Raw genomic sequence first — 20,380 nt, 5'->3', positions numbered from 1 at the left:
TTAACCCTTATGATTTATAGTATATATGCAAGATAGGAGGATGGCTTGAGATTGAAGCCAAGCTGGGCAAAACAGTAATATTCTGTCTCTTGAAAAATAAAATTAAATAATAAAGATGTACTAGTAATATTCAGTATAAATACCAGCTAGCAAGGATTTTAAGGTTTTTTAGTATTATAGTCTAAACCCACGACCTTGAATATTCTAGACAAGTGTTCCATACCACTGCACTACATCTCAAGTACAGTTTTGACCCTTGATTTTGAGATAGTCTTATCTGAAAGTCTCTTCTGGCTCTGAATTACTCTGTAGAACAGACAGCCCTTGAACCTGTGAGTCTCCCAATTCAGCCTCCTGAGAGGCCTGTCCCACTGTGCCTGGCTTAGTAATGCTCTCTGAATTAGTGAACAACTTGATAGATGGCCAAAATAATGATTTTGGAGTGGTTCTCCAGTAATTCTGGAGAAACTAAAATAATTTTTGGGTGTGCTCAGCATCATTTTCTATTAATAACTTCTAGATTTACAGTAATCCTAATACTCTATCAAAAAGAGAATAATCTCTTCCTTGCCATATTTTAACGATGATCTCATGACTATAATAAATCCATAAACATACTCTCCCTATATATTTATATACTATAAACTTTGTAGTTTATAAAAAATATACATATATTATGTATATTTTCCTATCAACAATAAGTTGATAAAATAAAAAATAATAATTTATAATCTATGGTCAATTTTTAGTATTTCCTTAGTCTTTTTCTACATATACACCTAGAGTACAGTTACAAAAATTACTAAAATACAATCAGCATATCTTTACAACTTGCAGTATATCTATGCTGATAAAGATTAATTGTAATAAGGTAAAAGGAAGTCTTTAAACCTAAAGGCATCAATGAGTACTGCAGTGACAGAGGACACTGAACAAACATACCAATGATCACAAGCACGATGAGGCAAGAGAACAGGTGCTTCAGCACACAGAAACTAGAAAAGCAGGTGAGTCTGCAGAAACATTTGGTCATCTTTGTACAGGATGGTTAGTGCTTATTGACTGTGATTCATTTGCTATAACTAACATTCTCAGTGTTCTAGACTCCTGGAGACTGGGGAGCTGCAAGACTTACTAAGTCCTAGCCACCAGTCAACATACTGGCCAAGGTCAGTTTCCCTCCTTTGCTACCTTTGCTCACAATCCTACAGATTTCTCTTTTTCAAAGATTAATTTTTTTCTTTATGTATATAGGTGTTTGCCTGTATGTATGCCTATGTACCACATGTGTGGAGTATGTGTAGAAGCCAGGAGAGGGTGTTGAATCCCCTGGACCTAGAGTTACAGACAGTTGGTAACTATCATATTGGTACTGGAATTTGAACTAAGGCTCTCTCTTAAGCTCTGAGTCATGTCATTAGTCCCATGTTCCTACACACTTCTATGTGGACTTCATTCATTTCTGTTTCACTCATTCTTTCTTCTCATTAATAGAGAATTTGTTTGTTTGTTTGTTTGTTTTAAATCCTAGATGTGAATAATACTATTGTTCTTAACTTAAATCTAGAGTAATAGTGGAGGGTTGTTATTGCCTTACTATGAATATCAAATGCTATAAACTTATACATATCAAGTATTATAGTTTATTTAAGATTAAATATTTAATCAGGCACAATCCCAAAGTCAAAGCCAAGATGTTTGGATACCCCAACTCATGACTCTTGGTATGTGCTAGACAACTTCAAAGCCACAAAAGACTTAGGCAATAAAACAATGGACCCTGCCATGTGGGATATTTGAATTTTAATGATATGGCATCCAGCACATGGGTCACTGAAACTCTGGGTCTCAGTATGAGGTATGTAGTGGGTCACCACGAACTACATATTGACATTTTTATGATAATCTACAATCCCTATTATGTCTACAATGTATGACTACACACCAGCTAGTGCTATAAATGTGTAACATGTCTCCCTTTCCATTAGAAAGGAGCAACAATATAAGTGCCAATAAAAATCCTACATAAATATTCAACTATGGTTTTAATAGCAGTCTATAGCGAGGTTAAAAAGACTTTCTTTTAGCTCTGTGACAGAACAGAACTGGGCTGAAACATCAGAGTTAACAGGAAGAATGCTGGGAACCCTTCCTTACTGGGTTTCTTCTAAAGAGCATGTTCACAAAAAGCCCTGCCTATTCGAACATGGGCTGATATTATGTAAATATTATATAATAGATCGGGACCACATGGCTCAGTACCTGTTGGGTTTTTTTTTCCTTTGTTCATTAGCCCACTTCCATTCCTTAGATCTTTTTCCTTTCTTAATGAGCTGTCTGTTTCTATTTCTAACCATGTCCCTTCGCAATCCTTTGCTCTAGGGTACAAGAGCCTAGAAATGGGTGTCTCAGAACTCAGATCTGGGGCTAAACACTCCTAAGCACACTTTTCCTTTCACTGTCTGATCTCCATGCTTAGCTTAAAAGACCTGAATTTTCTGTATCTTCCTGGTGGCTACTGGGATTTTGAGCTTTCCTCTATTTTTGCTTTACTTTCAAACTTTAATAAAATTATCCTCAAGCCTCTGAGTCCAGTTTTTCAACTATATTAATAAGACTAAGAACTCAAAAACTCCCCCTTTATAATTTTCCTCATAACATTATTATCCTACCCAAATAATGTCATATCATAAGAATCAAAAAGAAGGAAACAGGACAAGTATATTTTATTTTTCTTGAGATGAGTTCAAATTGTAACTCTTTGAAGACATAGATAAATGCTTTCTTTATCAGTTGGAAAATAGAGACAAAACTAAATAGCACCTCTTTGTAACTAACCTTTCCAACAAGCATCTTGTAAGAAAAAAATCAAAACCACTATACCAGACTCAGAAAGACAAATATTGCATTCTTTCTGTTATATGCAGAATCTAGATTTAAATATAAATAAATGCATTACACATGCACATATATAAAACAACATGAACATACAACATGAAAATAGTATAGAGACCTTGATGAGGAATGATGTTTGAAGTAGGGGGATGGTAGAGAACAAGAGCTCATGGAGTAGAGAAGATATAACATGTTTTTTTCCATGCAAACCTAGCTTTAAGATATAGATAGATATGCATACATATATGTATATGAATGAAAGTAGACCAGCAAGAGAAAAGAAGGACAGCAGAGAGTAGAGGAATGGTGTGGAGCTAGGAACAATTACATACCTGTGCATGGATATCATAATGAAATTCGTTATTTTGTACAGTAACTGAAATGTTAGTAAAATATGAAACATTAAACCTAAATCAGTGTCCACTCTCAAGGATTATTAGGTTAAAGAGGTAGTCTTCTACTTCTGATGCAGCAGTTTACATTTCACATGTTTCTATCCAAGTGTGACTTATAGTAATACCGTGAGAATATGCTCAAGAGTACTATGAAATAAAGTATATCATACTAGCAAGCAAGGGCTCTATAGTGGTTTTGTATGGATTTAATCCTTGGCCATAAAGTGACCATCATCTTGGAGAAGAAATTATGTTGGCCAAGGAAACTAATTGAGGAGAACCCTAAAGAAGTAGCTGTGTGTGAAGTAATGGTGATGAAGCTGAGATAGTCCCTAGTAGAAAGAGGGAAATTGGGGTCACAGAAGCTTCAGCTGAGATTGCAGCCATCACTCTCTGTTCTGTCCACCCTCAGTGCAAATGATCTGGGGAGATGCTAGGAAATAAAAAGCAAAAGACAGAAGGTTAACTGGAAGGGGGCTCTATGATGCAGTTTCCATGAGGTTGTCACCCACTATGGAGGGAAATTCAGGGTGATAGAGCTGCTTTGAGGTTAACCATCTATGTAGATAAGCCTAATGAATTCATGGACTCCCATAATAAAGTCTGTATTCTGTCCTTGATGCTCTCTTTGGGTGTTTGTTCCTATCTCCCCAAGAAAATGTCACATAACAGTAATTATAAAGTAATCCTAAAACACACAGCAGCACATGCAGCTTACCTGGAACACCACTCTGGATTTCTCTAAAAGGTAAGTTCTCATATTGGCACCGATGATTCTGTACCTCTTGTCAAAACCAATTTCAATATATTTTCCAAACCGGCTGCTATTATCATTCCTGGTTGTTTTGGCATTTCCAATTGACTAAGAAGCAAGAGAGAAAACAAGATCTTAGAAGGGCAATGCATGGCATTTACAAAGCTTACTCAGAGAGAGAAGGAATAGAATCCAACTCTTCCATTTTTAGTGATTCTTTAAAGACGAGAACCAGTTTTTGCCCCTGTAGGGAGCACAAGTGTCTGCTTTGCCCCCAGCGACACAGGTAAATACCAATAGTCTTCTTTTGTCTTGTTATTCTCACAGAAATGCATTTCAGAAGCAGAACTGATGGACGCAGTGGTGACATTTTCACACACCATTTGGGGTATGCAAACATTCACATCAGCAGAGAGAGATATATAGGGCTGGAGCTGCCAGAGCAAAGCCTTGTCCTTAGCTACCAAAAACTCAAAAGACTGCCTTATGTAAATGAAATCATTAAGACAAAGAAAAAAATTCCTGGAAATGCTAGTTTGGTATGAAAGGTCTCTTTAGAAACTAGCCAGTTCTATCATTTTATCCTATAGCAAAAAGAGGAGAAGCGATACTGCTTATAAGCAGAGTATTAATATTATCCATTCTGCTGATTGATTGTATTTTGAGGCAGCATCTTACAGATGAGGCTAGCCATGAGTTCCGTATATAGCTAAGGGTGCCTTAAACTTATATCCTCAGACTTCTACTTCCCAGATGCAGAGGCATGTGTCACCATGCCTGGCTTTATGCACTCAATTTAAATGCCATTTTCAGAAACCAGAAGTAAAAACATGTCTCATTCTTGTATATACTGTGAATGTGTGTATGTGTACAAGCACGTGTGTGAGGTTGCACTGTACACATGTGTGCATGTGTACATGAAGCCCAGAGGTTAGTGTCAATTGTCTTCCTTGATAGTTCTCCACTTTATTTAGTGAGGCAGGATTTCTCACTCAACCCAAAGCTTACTGACAATTCAGCTTATCTCGATACCCAACTTGCCCTTGGATTCCCGTCTCCACCTCCTAAGCACTAGGATTTTTGGCAAGCCACCAAACCCAGCTTTTTTGGTTATATTTTTATGTTTTGTTTTGGTTTTGTATATGGCTATCCTAGAACTATTTATGGAGACCAGGCTGGCCTCAAACCCTCCTACCTCTGTCTCCCAAGTGCTGAGATCAAAGGCATGTCCTACTACTGCCCAGCTAAACCCAGCTTTTTAATGGAGGTGTTTCAGACCTAAAGCCTGATTTGCATGCTTACAGGGCAAGCACTTTATCTATAGAGCCACCCCTCCAGAACGTAATTGGTTTTTGTTGTTGTTGTTTTGGGTTTGTTTGTTTGCTTGCTGTAAATACAGGGCCTTAATGTAGTCCAGGTTCATCCTGAATTGGCTATGTAGCTGAGGATGGATGACCTTGAACTCCTGATCCTCCTACCCCTACCTGTACAATGCTAGGATTCCGGCATGTGCACAAGGCTTTGTTCATGTTAGGCAGGCACTCTTCCAAAATGAGTAGCATCTACAGCCCAACATCGATTTTAACGGTTTTATCTAACTTGTAAGTATCTTCAACCACATACTAAGAATACAACTTTCTACTAAATATCGTTCATAACCTTAAATTTTTGATGGCATATATCTACTTTTTAACTTAGTGACATGCTTCTGTAACTCTTTTAAGTCAAAACAAAAACATAGTGTAGATAGAAGAACAAGCATCCACACAATGCATATATTAAACTCTGAATAGCTTTATTCCATATAAGATTAACGTTTGCCCCTTGTACAAAGTCTTTCAGGGTTAGTATATGCAAACAGAGAAATGTGAAAATGGTATAGAATGTTAAGACAGAGAACAAGTTTCAGGGATAAAAACAACAGGACCCTAGCTAGCCACAGAGTCAGCATATTTGATCCTCTCCTCAAAGAAAATGAGTTAGTATTTTAAAAGAAATATAGTGCCATAATTTGTATTGGCTATGAAGATAGTATTTGAATTTAGATTGTTACTTCTAAAGCATTTTAGAAAAGGAAATGATTGAATACTATCTTTCTAGCAAAATCAATGATTTAACAAAGCTTAAGATAATTTAACTAAACATACCCTAATTTAGAAATTATAAACTCATGTGAGTGTGTGTGTGTGTGTGTGTGTGTGTATGTGTGGTGGTTGTGTTTTAATACCCAAAGACCTTGATGTATAAACAAACTCAGAAAATAAACCTTTGATTCAGTGGCAAAGGCCTTGGATAACTGATTGGCCAAAGGTCCTACTGCAATAATAGTTGGTGAAGATGTCACCTTTAGTGGAGTTCTTTGATGTACTGTTCATTTATGAGACAAATGTGGAAACTGTCTTAAGAGCCCATTGTGTGAATAAGGGTTTGAAACTGGAATTGATCACTGGTACTGCCACCATTGCTGAAATTCAGTTTGCAGACTACACTTTCTGTGCCTTTGATCAAATTGGAGCTGCCAAGTGTCACTATTGTTCTGGGATCTTTCAACTGTAGGGGTCTCACCATCAGGCCCACAGAGCTCTCTCATTCTCAGAGTCCTGAAGTCTGTTTTGCCAATTGCTCAGTGACGAGGTGATCGTACCCAAAAGCCCTTTCCAAGATAAGACACTTTTGTTGTCATAGATAGAAAATACAAAAAACAAAACAAAACAAAACAAAAAAACAACAAAAAAATGTACATTTTTGAGCCTAAGTAGTATTTTATAGGGCAGTAGTGTAACAGGTTCCCATAGTACTGTACAAGATCCATCTGCTGCAGGCTGAAGTCATCCAGAAAGGCAGTGATGGAACTGTGGTTGTTTGGGGCACATGAGTTCACCAGATGGCTTCCATGACATGAAAAAAACTTGGTGTGGTTTGTGAAATTATTGATTTGTGGACTAAAGTGCCTCAGAACATAGACATATTTCATGTCTGTGTTTAAAACAGGGTACCTGGAACTGGAGAGATATCTCACTGGTTAAGAGCATTAGCTACTCTTGTAGAGGACCTGGAGTCAATTCCCAGCACCTACATGGTGGCTCTCAACCATCTATAACTCTAGTTCCAAGGGATCAGATGCTGTCTTCTGGCCTTTACAAGCAATGCATGAACATGGTACACATACATATACGTATGGTATAGACCCATGCATGTAAAGTAAAAAATAAATAAACCTTAAAATATTTGAAGAACAAATCAGAATGCCTGCTGATTAGCCATACTGCTCTTTTGATGGGTGCTTCACATCCAAGATCAGCTCCACAGCCCAAGAACAATGCTTTTGAAACTTAGGAGCTGTGGGAAATGGCTGAAGTTGTGGGATTTTAGAAGAAAAGAATTCTCAAGTAATCCCACTTCACCAAATTATCCAGTATACCCACAAGACTATAATATTATTTTCATTTCAATCACGAAGAAATTGCTACCTGAAGGAAGGGTTATTGATATGATTCAGGCAAACCATCCCTGCTTCTCTGGGATCAAGTGAACTTCATCATGGTGGATAATCTCTTTGATGTGTTCTTGAATTCAGTTTGCAAGTATATTGCAAGTATCTTACTGAGAATTTTTACAACCAGATTCTCTCGCCTATAATTTACTTTTGTGTTGAGTCTTTGTCTAATTTTGGTATCACAGTAAAAAGAATTTAGAAACTGTACTTATTTTCTATTATATTAAAAAAATTGAAGTGTATTGGTGTTATTTCTTTTCTAAAGGTCTGGTAGAATTCGGTCCTGAATCTGTCTAGGTCCCAGCTTTTTTTATTTGGAAGGTTTTGAATGTTATATTTGGGAGGTTTTGTTTCTACCTTGTTGGATGTTTTGGGTCTATTTAAATTATTAATATCATTTTGATTTAGCTTTTGTGGACTATACACATCTAGAAATTCATTTCTTTTAAAATTTTTCAATTTTGTGAAATACAACAAATTTTAAGGATTCCTAAATTTCTTCAATAACTGTTGTAATGTCTCCATTTTATTTCTAATCTTATTAATTTGGATTTGTACTCTCTTTTACTTGGATAAGGATCTCTCAATCTTTTTACTCATTTCCAAGGAAAAACTCATCATTTATTTGATTTTTTTGTATTTTTTTCTTCATTTCTATTTTGTTCATTTCAGCCCTGAGTTTGATTATCTCTTCTCATCTACTTTCTTGGGAGTTGTTTGTTCTTGTTTTTTTTCAAGGTTTTCAAGTGTGTTCTTAAACTATGAATTTGAGGTCTTTCATGTTATTGATGAAGGCACTAAGTGATGCAATCTTTTCCTTTATTGTATTTCACAGATTTTGGCATGTTGTGTTTTCATCTTCAATTATAGGAATTTGTAAAGTTTTCTTCTTGATTTCTGCCTTGAACTAATTATCATTGCTAAGTAAGTGCTTAGTTTTCATGAGTTTGTACACTTTGTGTAGTTTCTACTGCTGTTGATATCCAGATTTATTCCACTAAGATCAGATACAATGTTCATTTGGAATTTTCAGTAGGTATTCAATTTATAAAGTTGGCCTAACACAAGAGTTTCTCTGTTTAGTTTTTGTTTGTTTGTTTGTTTGTTTGTTTGTGATGACCTGTATATTGACCTGTATATTGGTGAGAGCAGAAATCACTCACTAGTATCACTGTGTTTTTATACTCTGTGGTTTTATATTGAACAGTATGACTTCAATATTAGCATCAGTAACATCCACTACTATAGATAGAGTGAAATCCTCGCAAAATCTTAATTCTAGACTTTACTACTTTCCTTTGACATAGCCATCTGCTCCTTCCTGCCCATGCTGTATCAGAAACCGCTTTCTCCTTCTTCCTGCAGCACACCTAGCTTTGGAAGCCTCTCTGCTTCCTCAAAGTACCTTGTCTAGGTCATGCAGGAATGGAAGATCTGCAGCCCTAAAGGATAGCCATGTAGACATATGTCACAGCATTGTTTTAGAGATGTTACACACAGCACTGCAAACCAGGCACAATTACCTCTGGGCAGATTACTGCAAAAGCCACTTGTACCAAGGTGCATCAGATCAATTTTAGCTCCATCCGTGTTTGGGTGATAAAGAAAACTTGGCAGAGGAAAAAGACAGGGATAAAATCATGCCCATTTGAATTTTTAACGAAAAAGGTTTGTTTCTGCATGTTCTGATTTCTGTTTAATGAAATCTATTTTTCTCATTTTCTTATGAAACTGTAACTTTCCTGAAGTACCATTTTTAATAAATAATATCCTTCCAGCTAGAAACCTTCAGACATCAAATTTTCATACATCCGATCCCCTTGTCTTTAGCACAGGCATTTCTACTTTGTTTCTGTATTGGCTTTGGTTTGGTTTAGTTTTCCAAGGCAGAGTCTCCCTTTGCTGCCCAGGCCTGCCTCAAACTCATGGTGACCCCCCTGCTGTAAGCCTCTACATAACTGTGATAACAGGCATGAGTCATCACACCCAGATCCATCTGACTTTTGAAGGTACCTTATCTTTTCATAGTATTTCCTTTCTCAAGAACGTATAATTTTGAATTTCTTTACTATACTATACTTTGCTGTATAATTTATTTATTTTTTAAAAGTAAAAATGCTCATGTGATTAGGGTTTATGTATATAACTTGGACTTTGGAAAAAAGTTAAAATTTGTAGCTAAAGAGGTTGAACTAAGGATAAAAACGTACTGTGGAAAGAGTAATGGAACTCATTCCTGCTTGAGTGAGAGCAATCCTGTTTGGAAGGAGTATAAGCAGGAACCGGGGACTGGGAGGAGATGAGTAACTTCGCCCTGGACAAGGAGCAGTCAGTATGAAGAAGTGCTGCCCGGTACTATAGGCAGACTTCTCTCTCAGCATTAAAAGGCAGAATAACAGCGTAAAGCAGGTTCTTCTACACTAGGATTTACTTGAAATAACAACCTTCCTGAGTTTTCAGCTTTCCTACGTCTTTTACTAAGATACAGAACAGTATTTCCTTAACTTCAGTGGCTGCAAACCTTAGACTTTCTGACAGGTACTGTATCAGTCAGGTAGTCAGTCTGTTTCTTAATTAGAGACTGTTTTAAAGCAGTTGAAAATGTTCTGTCTTACCTCCATGATGGGGTTGGAGGCCAAGACCTTTTCCTCAACATTGGCCTCGCTGGCAGAACCACTTACAGTTGCAAAGTACCGCATGGCATACTTAGCCGAGACCGTCTTCCCTGCGCCTGACTCTCCACTTACAATGATGGATTGATTTCGTTCATCCCTGGAAAACAAATCAAAGTGACTTTCAGTGCATCCACTTCTGGACATGATCACTTTTGTGCCTTTCTCCCTGATAAGGCAGAGTGTGGAAGCAAAGCAGAAGAATTACTAGTTATAAACAGGACAGAGAAGAAGGACATACCATTAACTTAGAATTGTGTAACTAAGGACAACTCTGTATTACTGGCATTCTGAATTTTCTGTGTGTGTATCTCAAACACAGTATTTTATTCATTTGCTTTGGTATTTTATAATACTGTTGTCAGCTACTACAGAAGAAAAGGGGGATATTTTTTGGCTCCACAGCCAAAGAATTTAGGGGAAAATGTGCTTAATTAAAATTTTATAAAATCATTTGAAATATTTCAAAATGTCCATCTGTTAATGATCTGTGAAGTGGCATTTCCAAAAAGCTACCATTTGATGTTGGCTAATTTCATTTAAAAATTATTCCACAATTGAAACTTTTCTCCTCTTCTCCCCATCCTCTTCTTCATCTTCCCACTCCTCTTCTTCCTCCTCCTCCCCTCTCCCACCTCCTTCTTCTCTTTTATTTTTTTGAGACAGGGCTTCTCTATGTATTTCTAGCTGTCCTGATCCCCCAGCCTCTTCCTCCAAAGTGCTGGGATTAAAGGCACACAACAGGATCAGGTCAGGGGAGGATGGAGGGAGAAAGTGCTGGGAGAGACAACTGGAACTGGGGGCATTTCAGGGTGAGGTAGAATCCTAGTGTAGTGGAAACTCCGAGGAATGTATCAGGGTGACTCTAGGGAAAACTCCTAATAATGAGGGGTAGGAAGTCTAAACCAGCTATCTTCTGTAACCAGGCAAGACTTCCAGTGGAGGGATTAGGATACCAAATCTTCAACCTATAATGTGTCCTGCCTGTAGATGGAGGGAGGGAACTGAATGGGAGAGGTATGGGGAGGGGAATGGAGATGGTTAGAACCAGGTATAGGGGGGTACAGGAGGGACAGCCAGATGGCCATGAGAATGAATGGATACCTGCAACAGGGATGGGGATGTAGGGGGCATCTCCAGGAAGAGAGAGAGAGACTTGGGATAAGGAAGGTGCCTAAGACTCAATGGGGGTGCCAGGTGTGGCTCACAACATTGGGGATATGGAACCTGAAGAGGCCACCTCCTGTAGCCAGGCAGAGACCCTAGTGGAGGTATAGGGATACCAATCTACCCTCAAAACTTTCAACCCAAAAATTTATCCTGTCTGCAAGTAATGCAGTCACAGGGGAAGGAACAGAGATTGAGGGAACAGCCAACCAATAACTAGCCCAACCTGAGATCCATCCCATGAGCAAGCACAATCCCTGACACAATTAATGATACTGTTATGCTTGCAGACAGGAGTCTGGTGTGGCTGCCCTGTGAAAGGTTCTACCAAGCAGCTTACTCAGACAGGTGCAGACACAACCAAACAGTAGATGGAGCTTGGGGACTCTTATGGAAGAACAGAAGGAATGACCAAGACCTCTAAGGAGATAGGACTCCACAGGAAGACCAACAGAGTCAACTAACCTAGACCCTTGGAGCTCTCAGAGACTGAACCACCAACCAAAGAACATACACAGGCTGGACCTAGGCCTACCGACATATATGTAACAGATGTGCAGCTTGGTCTTCATGTGGGTTTCAAACAACTGGAGCAGGCTATTCCAAAGCTGTTGCCTGTATGTGGGATATGTTCTTCTAGCTGGGCTACCTTGTCTGGCCTCAGTGGGAGAGGATGCATCTAGCCTCACAGAGACTTGATGTGCCAGGGAAGGGGGTATACCTGGGAGGCCCCTATCCTCTCAGAAGAGAAGGGAAGGGGAGGTGGGGGAAGGATTGTGGGACAGGTGACCAGGAGGGGACAGTGAGTGGGAATGTAAAGTAAAGGAAGGAAGGAAGGAAGGAAGGAAGGAAGGAAGGAAGGAAGGAAGGAAGGAAGGAAGGAAGGGAGAGAGAGAGAGAGAGAGAGAGAGAGAGAGAGAGAGAGAGAGAGAGAGAGAGAAAGGGAGGAAGGAAGGAAGGAAGGAAGGAAGGAAGGAAGGAAGAAAGAAAGAAAGAAAGAAAGAAAGAAAGAAAGAAAGAAAGAAAGAAAGAAAGAAAGAAAGAAGAGATCATCGTCAGCATTCACCGCCCTTTGTTTCCTGACCTGCAGATGCAAAGTGGCTGGTGCCTAGAGTTTCTTCTGCTGGGACTCCCTGCCATGCAGGTCTATACCTTAAACTATGAGCTGAACTAGTCTCTTCCTGCCTTAAGCTACTCTTGTCACGTACCTTGTTACAACAGTGATACAGGTAACTGACATAGGGAGGAGAGACTTAATTTACATTACAGGCCATGTTCACTTGGGTCTCTTGTTTCTGGCCATGGTGAGTCACAGCAAGGTACATAGAGTAAAAGCAAAGCTGCTTATCTCATGCAGACAGGAAGCAGACAAAGCTGAGAAGGTGGAATGGATAAGAGAAACCCTGACATATTCCCAGCAGCTTCTTTCCTTCTAATGGTTGCATTTCCTAATAGCTTATTCAGCTTGGAACTCATCAATGGATTAAGTCCTTGGAGAAGTTAGTGCACCTATTTTGTCTCTCAATAACACTACCAAGTCTTCTGCACACAAACCTTTGGAACCATTTTATATTCAAAGTATAACACAGGGCATACACACACATGGTACCAAACCTGACTTAGCATATACTGCCTGGAAGTCACAAAGCATCTGTTCAATCAGCCTTATAAGGTAGCAGGCATTACACCAAGCCTGTTATATAAGTAGGATACTTGGCACTACATGGTACCTGAGTCACAGTTGTTAACAGAAGAGATTTCACCATCCATAAGAGTCATTTTCTATTTAGCCAACGAACGTCAGGATACTAGAGCATTCAGAAACCACATAACTAAATGAAAGAAGGATGGCTAAGAAAGGCCTGGTAATAAATAAAGACAGAAGTAATAAAACCGGATGACACACCTAAATGGCCGGAAGGAGACATCAGAGATGATGCTTCACAATGATGAAGGTTAGAGCTTGTATCATATTCTACTTAATATTTTTCAAAGTGTTCTGTACTTATTAGCCAATATAATTTAATAATAACTGGAATAACAGGGACAGACACTCTTTTCCTCTTTGCAGAAAGCAACCCAAGTTAGTTTGCTTAAGGTTGGTGATTAGTATGCCAAGACAGTGAGTGAGCTGTTATAGCATACACCCCTAACTCGAGGGGTACGGGGAGGTCCATGGTAGGCTCCTCTTGCTTTGCTATGTCACTTCTTAGCATGCGTGCTCTGTCCTTCACTAGGAAGAAAAAGGCCCATTCATTGATCTAATCAAACATAAAGATAACAAATACATTTCACTGAACACTGTAAGGTCAAGTTAGACCACTTGTGAAACTGGTCCATCTTACAGTTGATAAAAGTGAAATCCATGGAGATCTTAAGTTTTAAGTTCTATGGTTAATTGGGGGAGACGCAATTAGAACACATAGTATTTTTTTTTTAAACTAAACCAAGGTTAACCACACAGTACTAACTTTTTTTTTTTTTTAAATCAAAGCTGTAAGTAAAACTTAGGAACATTGCCCTGTGACTCACACAGGACAGGAAATACATAAAATTAAGATAATATTATAACAAATGACTATAAGGAAACAAAACTAAATCTTGATGGTTTAATGAAAATAGTTCTGTGATTTTGGTGAAGGAAAACAATCAGGGAGCCAGTGAGATGGCTCAGCAGGCAGTCACTTGGCTTGGAACTAAGTCCATACTTAAGACTCAGATGATGGAGAGAGAATTGACTCCCACATGTTTTCCTCTGTGCTCACACACACTCACACACACACACACACATGCACGTGCACATACATGCACACACATGTACACACACAGACAAAGTGGAAAAAATCAGTCAGGTTTAGTGTGAGAAAGGACAAGTAAGAATGTGAGAAAAGGAATACAAGCAGAAAGACAGACCTCAAACTCCATTTGCCCTTTCTCCTCTAGAAGTCAACAGGCTCATTAAATGTAAGAGGGTGCAGTATTCCACGAGGGCACTGTTCTCTAAGGAGCATGTTTAGAATGGAGATGGGGCATAGACATTTCTAACTAAAACTGGGCTATCATGATGGCCTAACAGCTAAAACCACTTGCCACTAGGCTCCTTTCTGGCTTCTTCAGGCACTACACCAACTTGGTGCACATTCATACATGCAGATAAAATACCCATAAACATAAAATAAGTTAATAAACCAAGATGTAAGCCCATCGCTTTAACTCTACCCCCCCCCCACCTCCACACAACCCGCTCTTCTTCTAGAAGAAAGGAAACCTCATCTCTAGAAAGGAAACTGCCAACCTTCTCTCTCAGAACAAATCCTTGTAGTCACCCTAACTCTTGCTTCTCTCTTACCCTGCATCACGTTCCCAGGCCCATCTTAAAACTCTATCCAGAATCTATTCCCTACTCGACATCTTCACTAATACTTTCAACTAAATCTCTGTTCCTCATTCAAATCACTGAAGAGCCTCCTACGTGTCTCATCTCCAGAGTTCTATGCTTGCTTGCTTGCTTGCTCTGTTTTGTTGCCATAAAGTTACTGTAATAGGATTTCAACCTTGTAGAAGCTACACACACTGTAAAATGAACTCCTGCTTATGCAACACTCACATCCAGGAGCTGCCCACTTGCTCTGTTTCTCTATTTCTCCCATTCTAATATTTTCTGCAACATTTTGAGTATAGGTTGTAAACATGTACTTTCACAGCCTTCACAACATTTGTTAAGCTTTGTTCTTATCTATTTATAATGGTCAAAATCAGGAAAGCTAATATTGCTACAATAACACTACCAGTTTAATCAATAATCCTATTGATACTTTTATTCTTTTTTGTTTGTTTGTTTGTTTTTGTTTTTTTGAGGCAGGGTTTCTCTGTATAGCCCTGGCTGTCCTGGAACTCACTTTGTAGACCAGGCTGGCCTTGAACTCAGAAATCTGCCTGCCTCTGCCTCCCAAGTGCTGGGATCAAAGGTGTGCGCCAACACACCCGGCTACTTTTATTCTTTATCAGGCTTTGTTTGTTGAGTAGAACTTGTGTCTGGTTTGCTGCTGCATTGTATCCAGGACAGTGCCTGATATTTGGATTGTGATTTAAGAAATTTCTGTCAATAATGATAAGTTGTATCTCCTCTAAAGATATAAGGGGGTCTGTAGGAACAGCGGTGATGTGAAACACCAAGACTCACACCCAGGAAAGCTGGCATGTTTATTTGGTAAAATAAAAAGAAAGAGAGAGAGAAAGAGAGAGAGAGAGAGAGAGAGAGAGAGAGAGAGAGAGAGAGAAAGAGAAAGAGAAAGAGAAAGAGAAAGAGAAAGAGAAAGAGAAAGAGAGAGAGAAAGAGAGAGAAAGAGAGAGAAAGAGAGAGAAAGAGAGAGAAAGAGAGAGAAAGAGAGAGAAAGAGAGAGAAAGAAAGAAAGAAAGAAAGAAAGAAAGAAAGAAAGAAAGAAAGAAAGAAAGAAAGAAAGAAAGAAGTGGTTCTGCAGCAGACTCACGACTAAACCAAAGCAGACACACTCTGGTGGCTGTAGCAGATTTTGTGGGTACAGACTTATTAATATGTGATAAACATTCTAACTAACTGAAACATATTTCAAGCTTTCTACAAAAGAAAACTAGGCAAAGGGGGAAAACCAAACCAAACAACCTTCAGTTAAGAAATGACACTGGCTGACTCATGGGGATATCATGTGGGATAAAGAGAGTGCCAGGAAAGCAGTTGAATCTCCTGACATTTGAGTGTTGCCACAGCAACGATGAAAACCACGCTTTCAGATTTCAGATCAGCACTGAGGCTGAGACTGTGCTTACATGCAGGAGGCTCTTGCTCTGATCCTTTGAGCCAAAGGAAGTATTTTCTGAGGATTGTAAAGTCCTTTAAGTATTATAAAACTTTTCAGAGATCAAATTCAGAGTCTAGCAGTCCCTGGGATTCCCTCACTGACTAGTGTGACTCAGGCTGTCCTGAGTGGTGCCAGCATTGCACTGCAATGCTCTGAAACTAGAAAAATCAAGTACTGGTAGATTCTGTTCAGCTGATGGAAAATGTATTCACAGATGGGATTTTCTAAACATTAAGCTTTAAACTTTGGATATTCATTACTGTTTTATAGTAGTACTGAGCACACTATAACATATACTGCTAATTTACTGTCATTTTATACTTAATATTCTAATATTTTATACTTAATATGCTAATATTTGACTAACTGAATTTGAACGATGATCTTCCTATTGATAAGACCTTAGAAAAATTATAGAACTTCTCTAAGCCACAGTTTTACCAACTGCAATAAAGTTTATAACAACACAAATTAAAAAAGTTGTGAAGATAAATTTTGTTAATAAATCAAGAATAGCTAACCAACAACTTGTGAGGAGATAGCACATAGTTAACTGGCACTTATTAGAAGTACTATTATTATTAAAAAGGTATAATGACTTCTATGGGTACTTTAGTTGAAATAATTATAAAATTCTATCACACTTTGGTCCAAAATGTGTACTGGTTACAAAAGAGAAAATAAAAGCCTCTACAGTATCTATTTTATATTTTCTATTTTATAGACTGTTTTCAGGATTTCCCACATCATATTATGCCAAGTTCCTCCCTGTAAGCCTAAGAAACTAGTTTTGTTTTTGTTTTTGTTTTCCAGTGCACTCACCCTTTCACATTATATGATGTCATTTATTATTCAGGGCATAATTTTATCTTGAAAGTGCTCTATTTTCCATTCTTTGCCCTCAAACTGTTAAGGCTCTGTGGGTGATATGAGACACACTCTGCAGAGGTATACACAAATAACTCATGTCCTGTCTTATATTTTTCATTGCCATCATACAGATTACTAGTCCTTTCAGTTCGTCTGTTACTGTGCTGAGTGACATTAGGGAAGTTATTTAATGCTATACAACTAAACTTGAACTCTCTCACCTATAAAACACAATTTATCTGTTCTTGCTTAGTCACAAGAACATGATGAGATTCCAAAGGAAATCTTTAAACAAACTATATAATCTGTTTATAAATGTGAGATTTTAATATTTAATTGAATAGTTCAGACACTTTGATATAAATTGATCTAAGATACTTGTAATTATTTACAAGTTCTTTTCTTTTTAAATTATCCATGACACAGCAAAGAATAAAATTATCTTATCTAACAAGAGCCATGCAATGACAATACACGTTCCTACCAACCTTGCCATTTGCTTATAAGCCTCTTCAGCTACTGCAAAGATGTGAGGATCCATGTCACCCATGTTCTGGCCACTGTAGGCATTAATAATATCTTCTCCATAAATAGGCAGCTGCTCATAGGGATTTATAGCTACCAGGACTATTCCTGCAGAAGGAGGGTGAGAAAGAAAATGACAACAATCACCTCAGCCTAAAGGACACATTAAGCCTAAAGAGCACATTAAGTTTGGCCAAGTAAGGCAGCACAAAACCTTGTTTCAACTTGGTTCACATTAAACTAATCAATTACTCAAAGGTCAAAATACACCACAGTCTTAGGTATTCTAAATTACTGTGCAGAGTCCTAACTGATCTGGACTAGACTGTTTAAAATCATGGGATTTACACAGGGGTAGAGCACTTGTCAATCATTTGTAAAGCTCTGGGTTTGATCACCATGTGGTAAAAAAGAAACAATGTTGTAAATAATTTAAACATTTTCATATTTAGTTTTAAAAAATGGGGGCTTAAGAGACGGCTCAGGGGTAAGGAACACTTGCTGATCTTGCAGAGAGTTTAAGTTCAGTTCCCAGCACCCGATGATGGGCAGCTCACCACTGCCTGAAACTACAACTCCGAGGAATCTTCTAGACTTTGTGAGTACCCACAGGGATGTATACACAATCCCCCACCCCAATAAAAGTAAAAAATTCAAAAGCTCATTTCTAAAAATTTATCCAATGAAACAGAGATTCATCTGAAGGATTTTCTTTTAGAAAAACATCACAATGGTCATCATACAGAAACAAACAAGAAATATACTAAAAACAAAAAACAAAACAAAAAACTAAAAAACAAAACAGAAACAAACAAGATATATACTAAAATCACTGTGATTCTACTTAAGCATCATGCCACATTGCAAAATACATGCTTTTAAAGAATATTAAATGTAAAAGAAAGTGGAGACAAGTGGAGGATCAGAAGTTCAAAGTCATTCTCAGATACAGAATGAATTCCAAGACAGTCAGAACTACATGAGAGGACTGGAGACATGGCTCAGTGGTTAAGAGCACTGACTGCTCTTCCAGAGGTCCTGAGTTCAAATCCCAGCAACCACATGGTGGCTCACAACCATCTGTAATAAGATCTGATGCCCTCTTCTGGTGTGTCTGAAGACAGCTACAGTGTACTTATATATAATAAATAAATACATCTAAAAAAAAAAAAAAAAGAAGAAGAACTACATGAGACACTGGTCTCAAAAGAAAAAAAAACATAGAAAAACATAACATGTGTAAAAATAAATAAATAAATAAATTGAGGGTACGCAAAGATAGCTCAGTAGTTAAGAGCACTGCTCCTGCAGAGAACCAGGGTTTGGTTCCTAGCATCACATGGTGATTCATAACCATCTGAAACTCTAAGGTCCTCTTCTGACCTCTACAGACTGGGAACACTACACGTGTGGTGTACACACATACATGCAGTCAAAACTCGTAAACACATAAAATAAATCTAGAAGTATAAATTGAAGATAAGAAAAATATTTAAATAATAGGGGTAAGAAATGTTATCAAGACAGATACACTGGATATAAGTTCTTCTGAGAGGAAAAGGTGTCTATATGTGTTTGAACAGACAATAGTGAAGACATGACAAACACAGCATGGTCAGCAAGCCAATGAACACGGGGGAATGAATGAACATCCAGCAGATCTAGACCTTAGCAGAGGCATGATTAGTAGGAGAGAGAGAAGATCACGAGGGAAAAGGAGCCAGAGAGGTGGGAGGAAATCAGTAAGAACAAAATAGAATGGAGAAAAACAAAGACAGATGGGGCTGGGAGAAGGTCCACAGCCATACGCCCAGGCTCCAGCTTCATTTCTGAGAAAACAGTCAGGAACTGGGCTGCTGGCAGCTAACACTGCAGGAGGGAGACAGACACCAAGAGGTGTGGGTCCTGGGTGTCAAGCCAGTGAGAAGAAAGGTAGCACTAACTTTGCATCTGCACCAAATGCCTGTCCTTGGACATCTACTCTTCATAGAGCAGGTTTTTACAAAATAAAAAGAACTAGGAACTTCAGCACTAAATCTGAAATGACTGGGAGGGAGTATCCCAAAGATGAACCTGTTCTTTAAATGTTGAGCAAAATTATGTATATTCACAAATGACTGTATTTGGCAAGAAATGTAACCAGCTAGTGAATATTGGTAAATCTTTCTGATAACTTAGAAGGGATTTTTACATGTATGAGAAATTCAATCACAGCTGGCTTTCCTTGTGTGTATTTCAATCACTACACCCATCAGAGGAAAGCTTACATCTCATCAGCAAAGTACTTACCACAATATGTATAAATAAGTTTGGAATCGATGAAGCGAACTCGGAGATTATGTAGCACAGCGGGCTCGTGAAGATAGCTGAGGGCTGTGAGGTCATTTTCTCCAACAAGTATGTCAGGGTTCCGTAAGTGAGGGAGCTCACCGGTCTTTGGATCTAGACGGTATTCCAAATCCTGGGGACAGAGATGCAACATCTGTGTTGGTAATGACAAACATGAAACAGGCCTATGCACGTGATTATTTCCTATTTCTGATTTGACACTTGGCTTTAGAATGTATTTATTTCCTGTCATTTTTCCATTATTAGAAAAACTAGTAAAAATGGCAAACAAAAAAAGAATGGCTTCTTTTTCATCAGAATAAATCTGTGTAAATAATTTAAGATTTTCTTTTCATATTTAATTATGTGTATGCATGTGTGTACTGTGTGTGGGTACAGGATGAAATTATCTAGAGAGGACACTAGGTTCCCTACACTTG

At 38.3% G+C, this 20,380-nt stretch overlaps 1 protein-coding gene and 1 pseudogene across 4 annotated transcripts in view; one reads left to right on the top strand and one right to left on the bottom strand.

Annotated features, from left to right (window-relative positions):
* Myo5a (myosin VA) overlaps window positions 1-20,380 on the bottom strand; it is a 155,596-nt gene that overhangs the window by 79,623 nt on the left and 55,593 nt on the right. For all 4 annotated transcript variants that reach the window (XM_029481121.2, XM_029481123.2, XM_029481125.2 and 1 more), the window contains 4 exons: window positions 19,902-20,073; window positions 17,576-17,720; window positions 10,156-10,312; window positions 4,009-4,152 (listed from right to left, as the gene is read on the bottom strand). In XM_029481121.2, the coding sequence (XP_029336981.1) occupies window positions 4,009-4,152; window positions 10,156-10,312; window positions 17,576-17,720; window positions 19,902-20,073 (618 nt within the window). The remainder of the gene's footprint in view (window positions 1-4,008; window positions 4,153-10,155; window positions 10,313-17,575; window positions 17,721-19,901; window positions 20,074-20,380) is intronic.
* Window positions 5,492-7,030, top strand: LOC110301388 (2-oxoisovalerate dehydrogenase subunit beta, mitochondrial pseudogene; annotated as a pseudogene).

The sequence above is a fragment of the Mus caroli genome, unplaced genomic scaffold, assembly GCF_978045245.1.
Source record: "Mus caroli unplaced genomic scaffold, Mus_caroli_1 scaffold_11, whole genome shotgun sequence".
Lineage (NCBI taxonomy): Eukaryota > Metazoa > Chordata > Mammalia > Rodentia > Muridae > Mus > Mus caroli.
The sequence above is the reverse complement of the archived record's forward strand: the minus strand, read 5'-3'. Positions and strand labels throughout refer to the sequence as shown.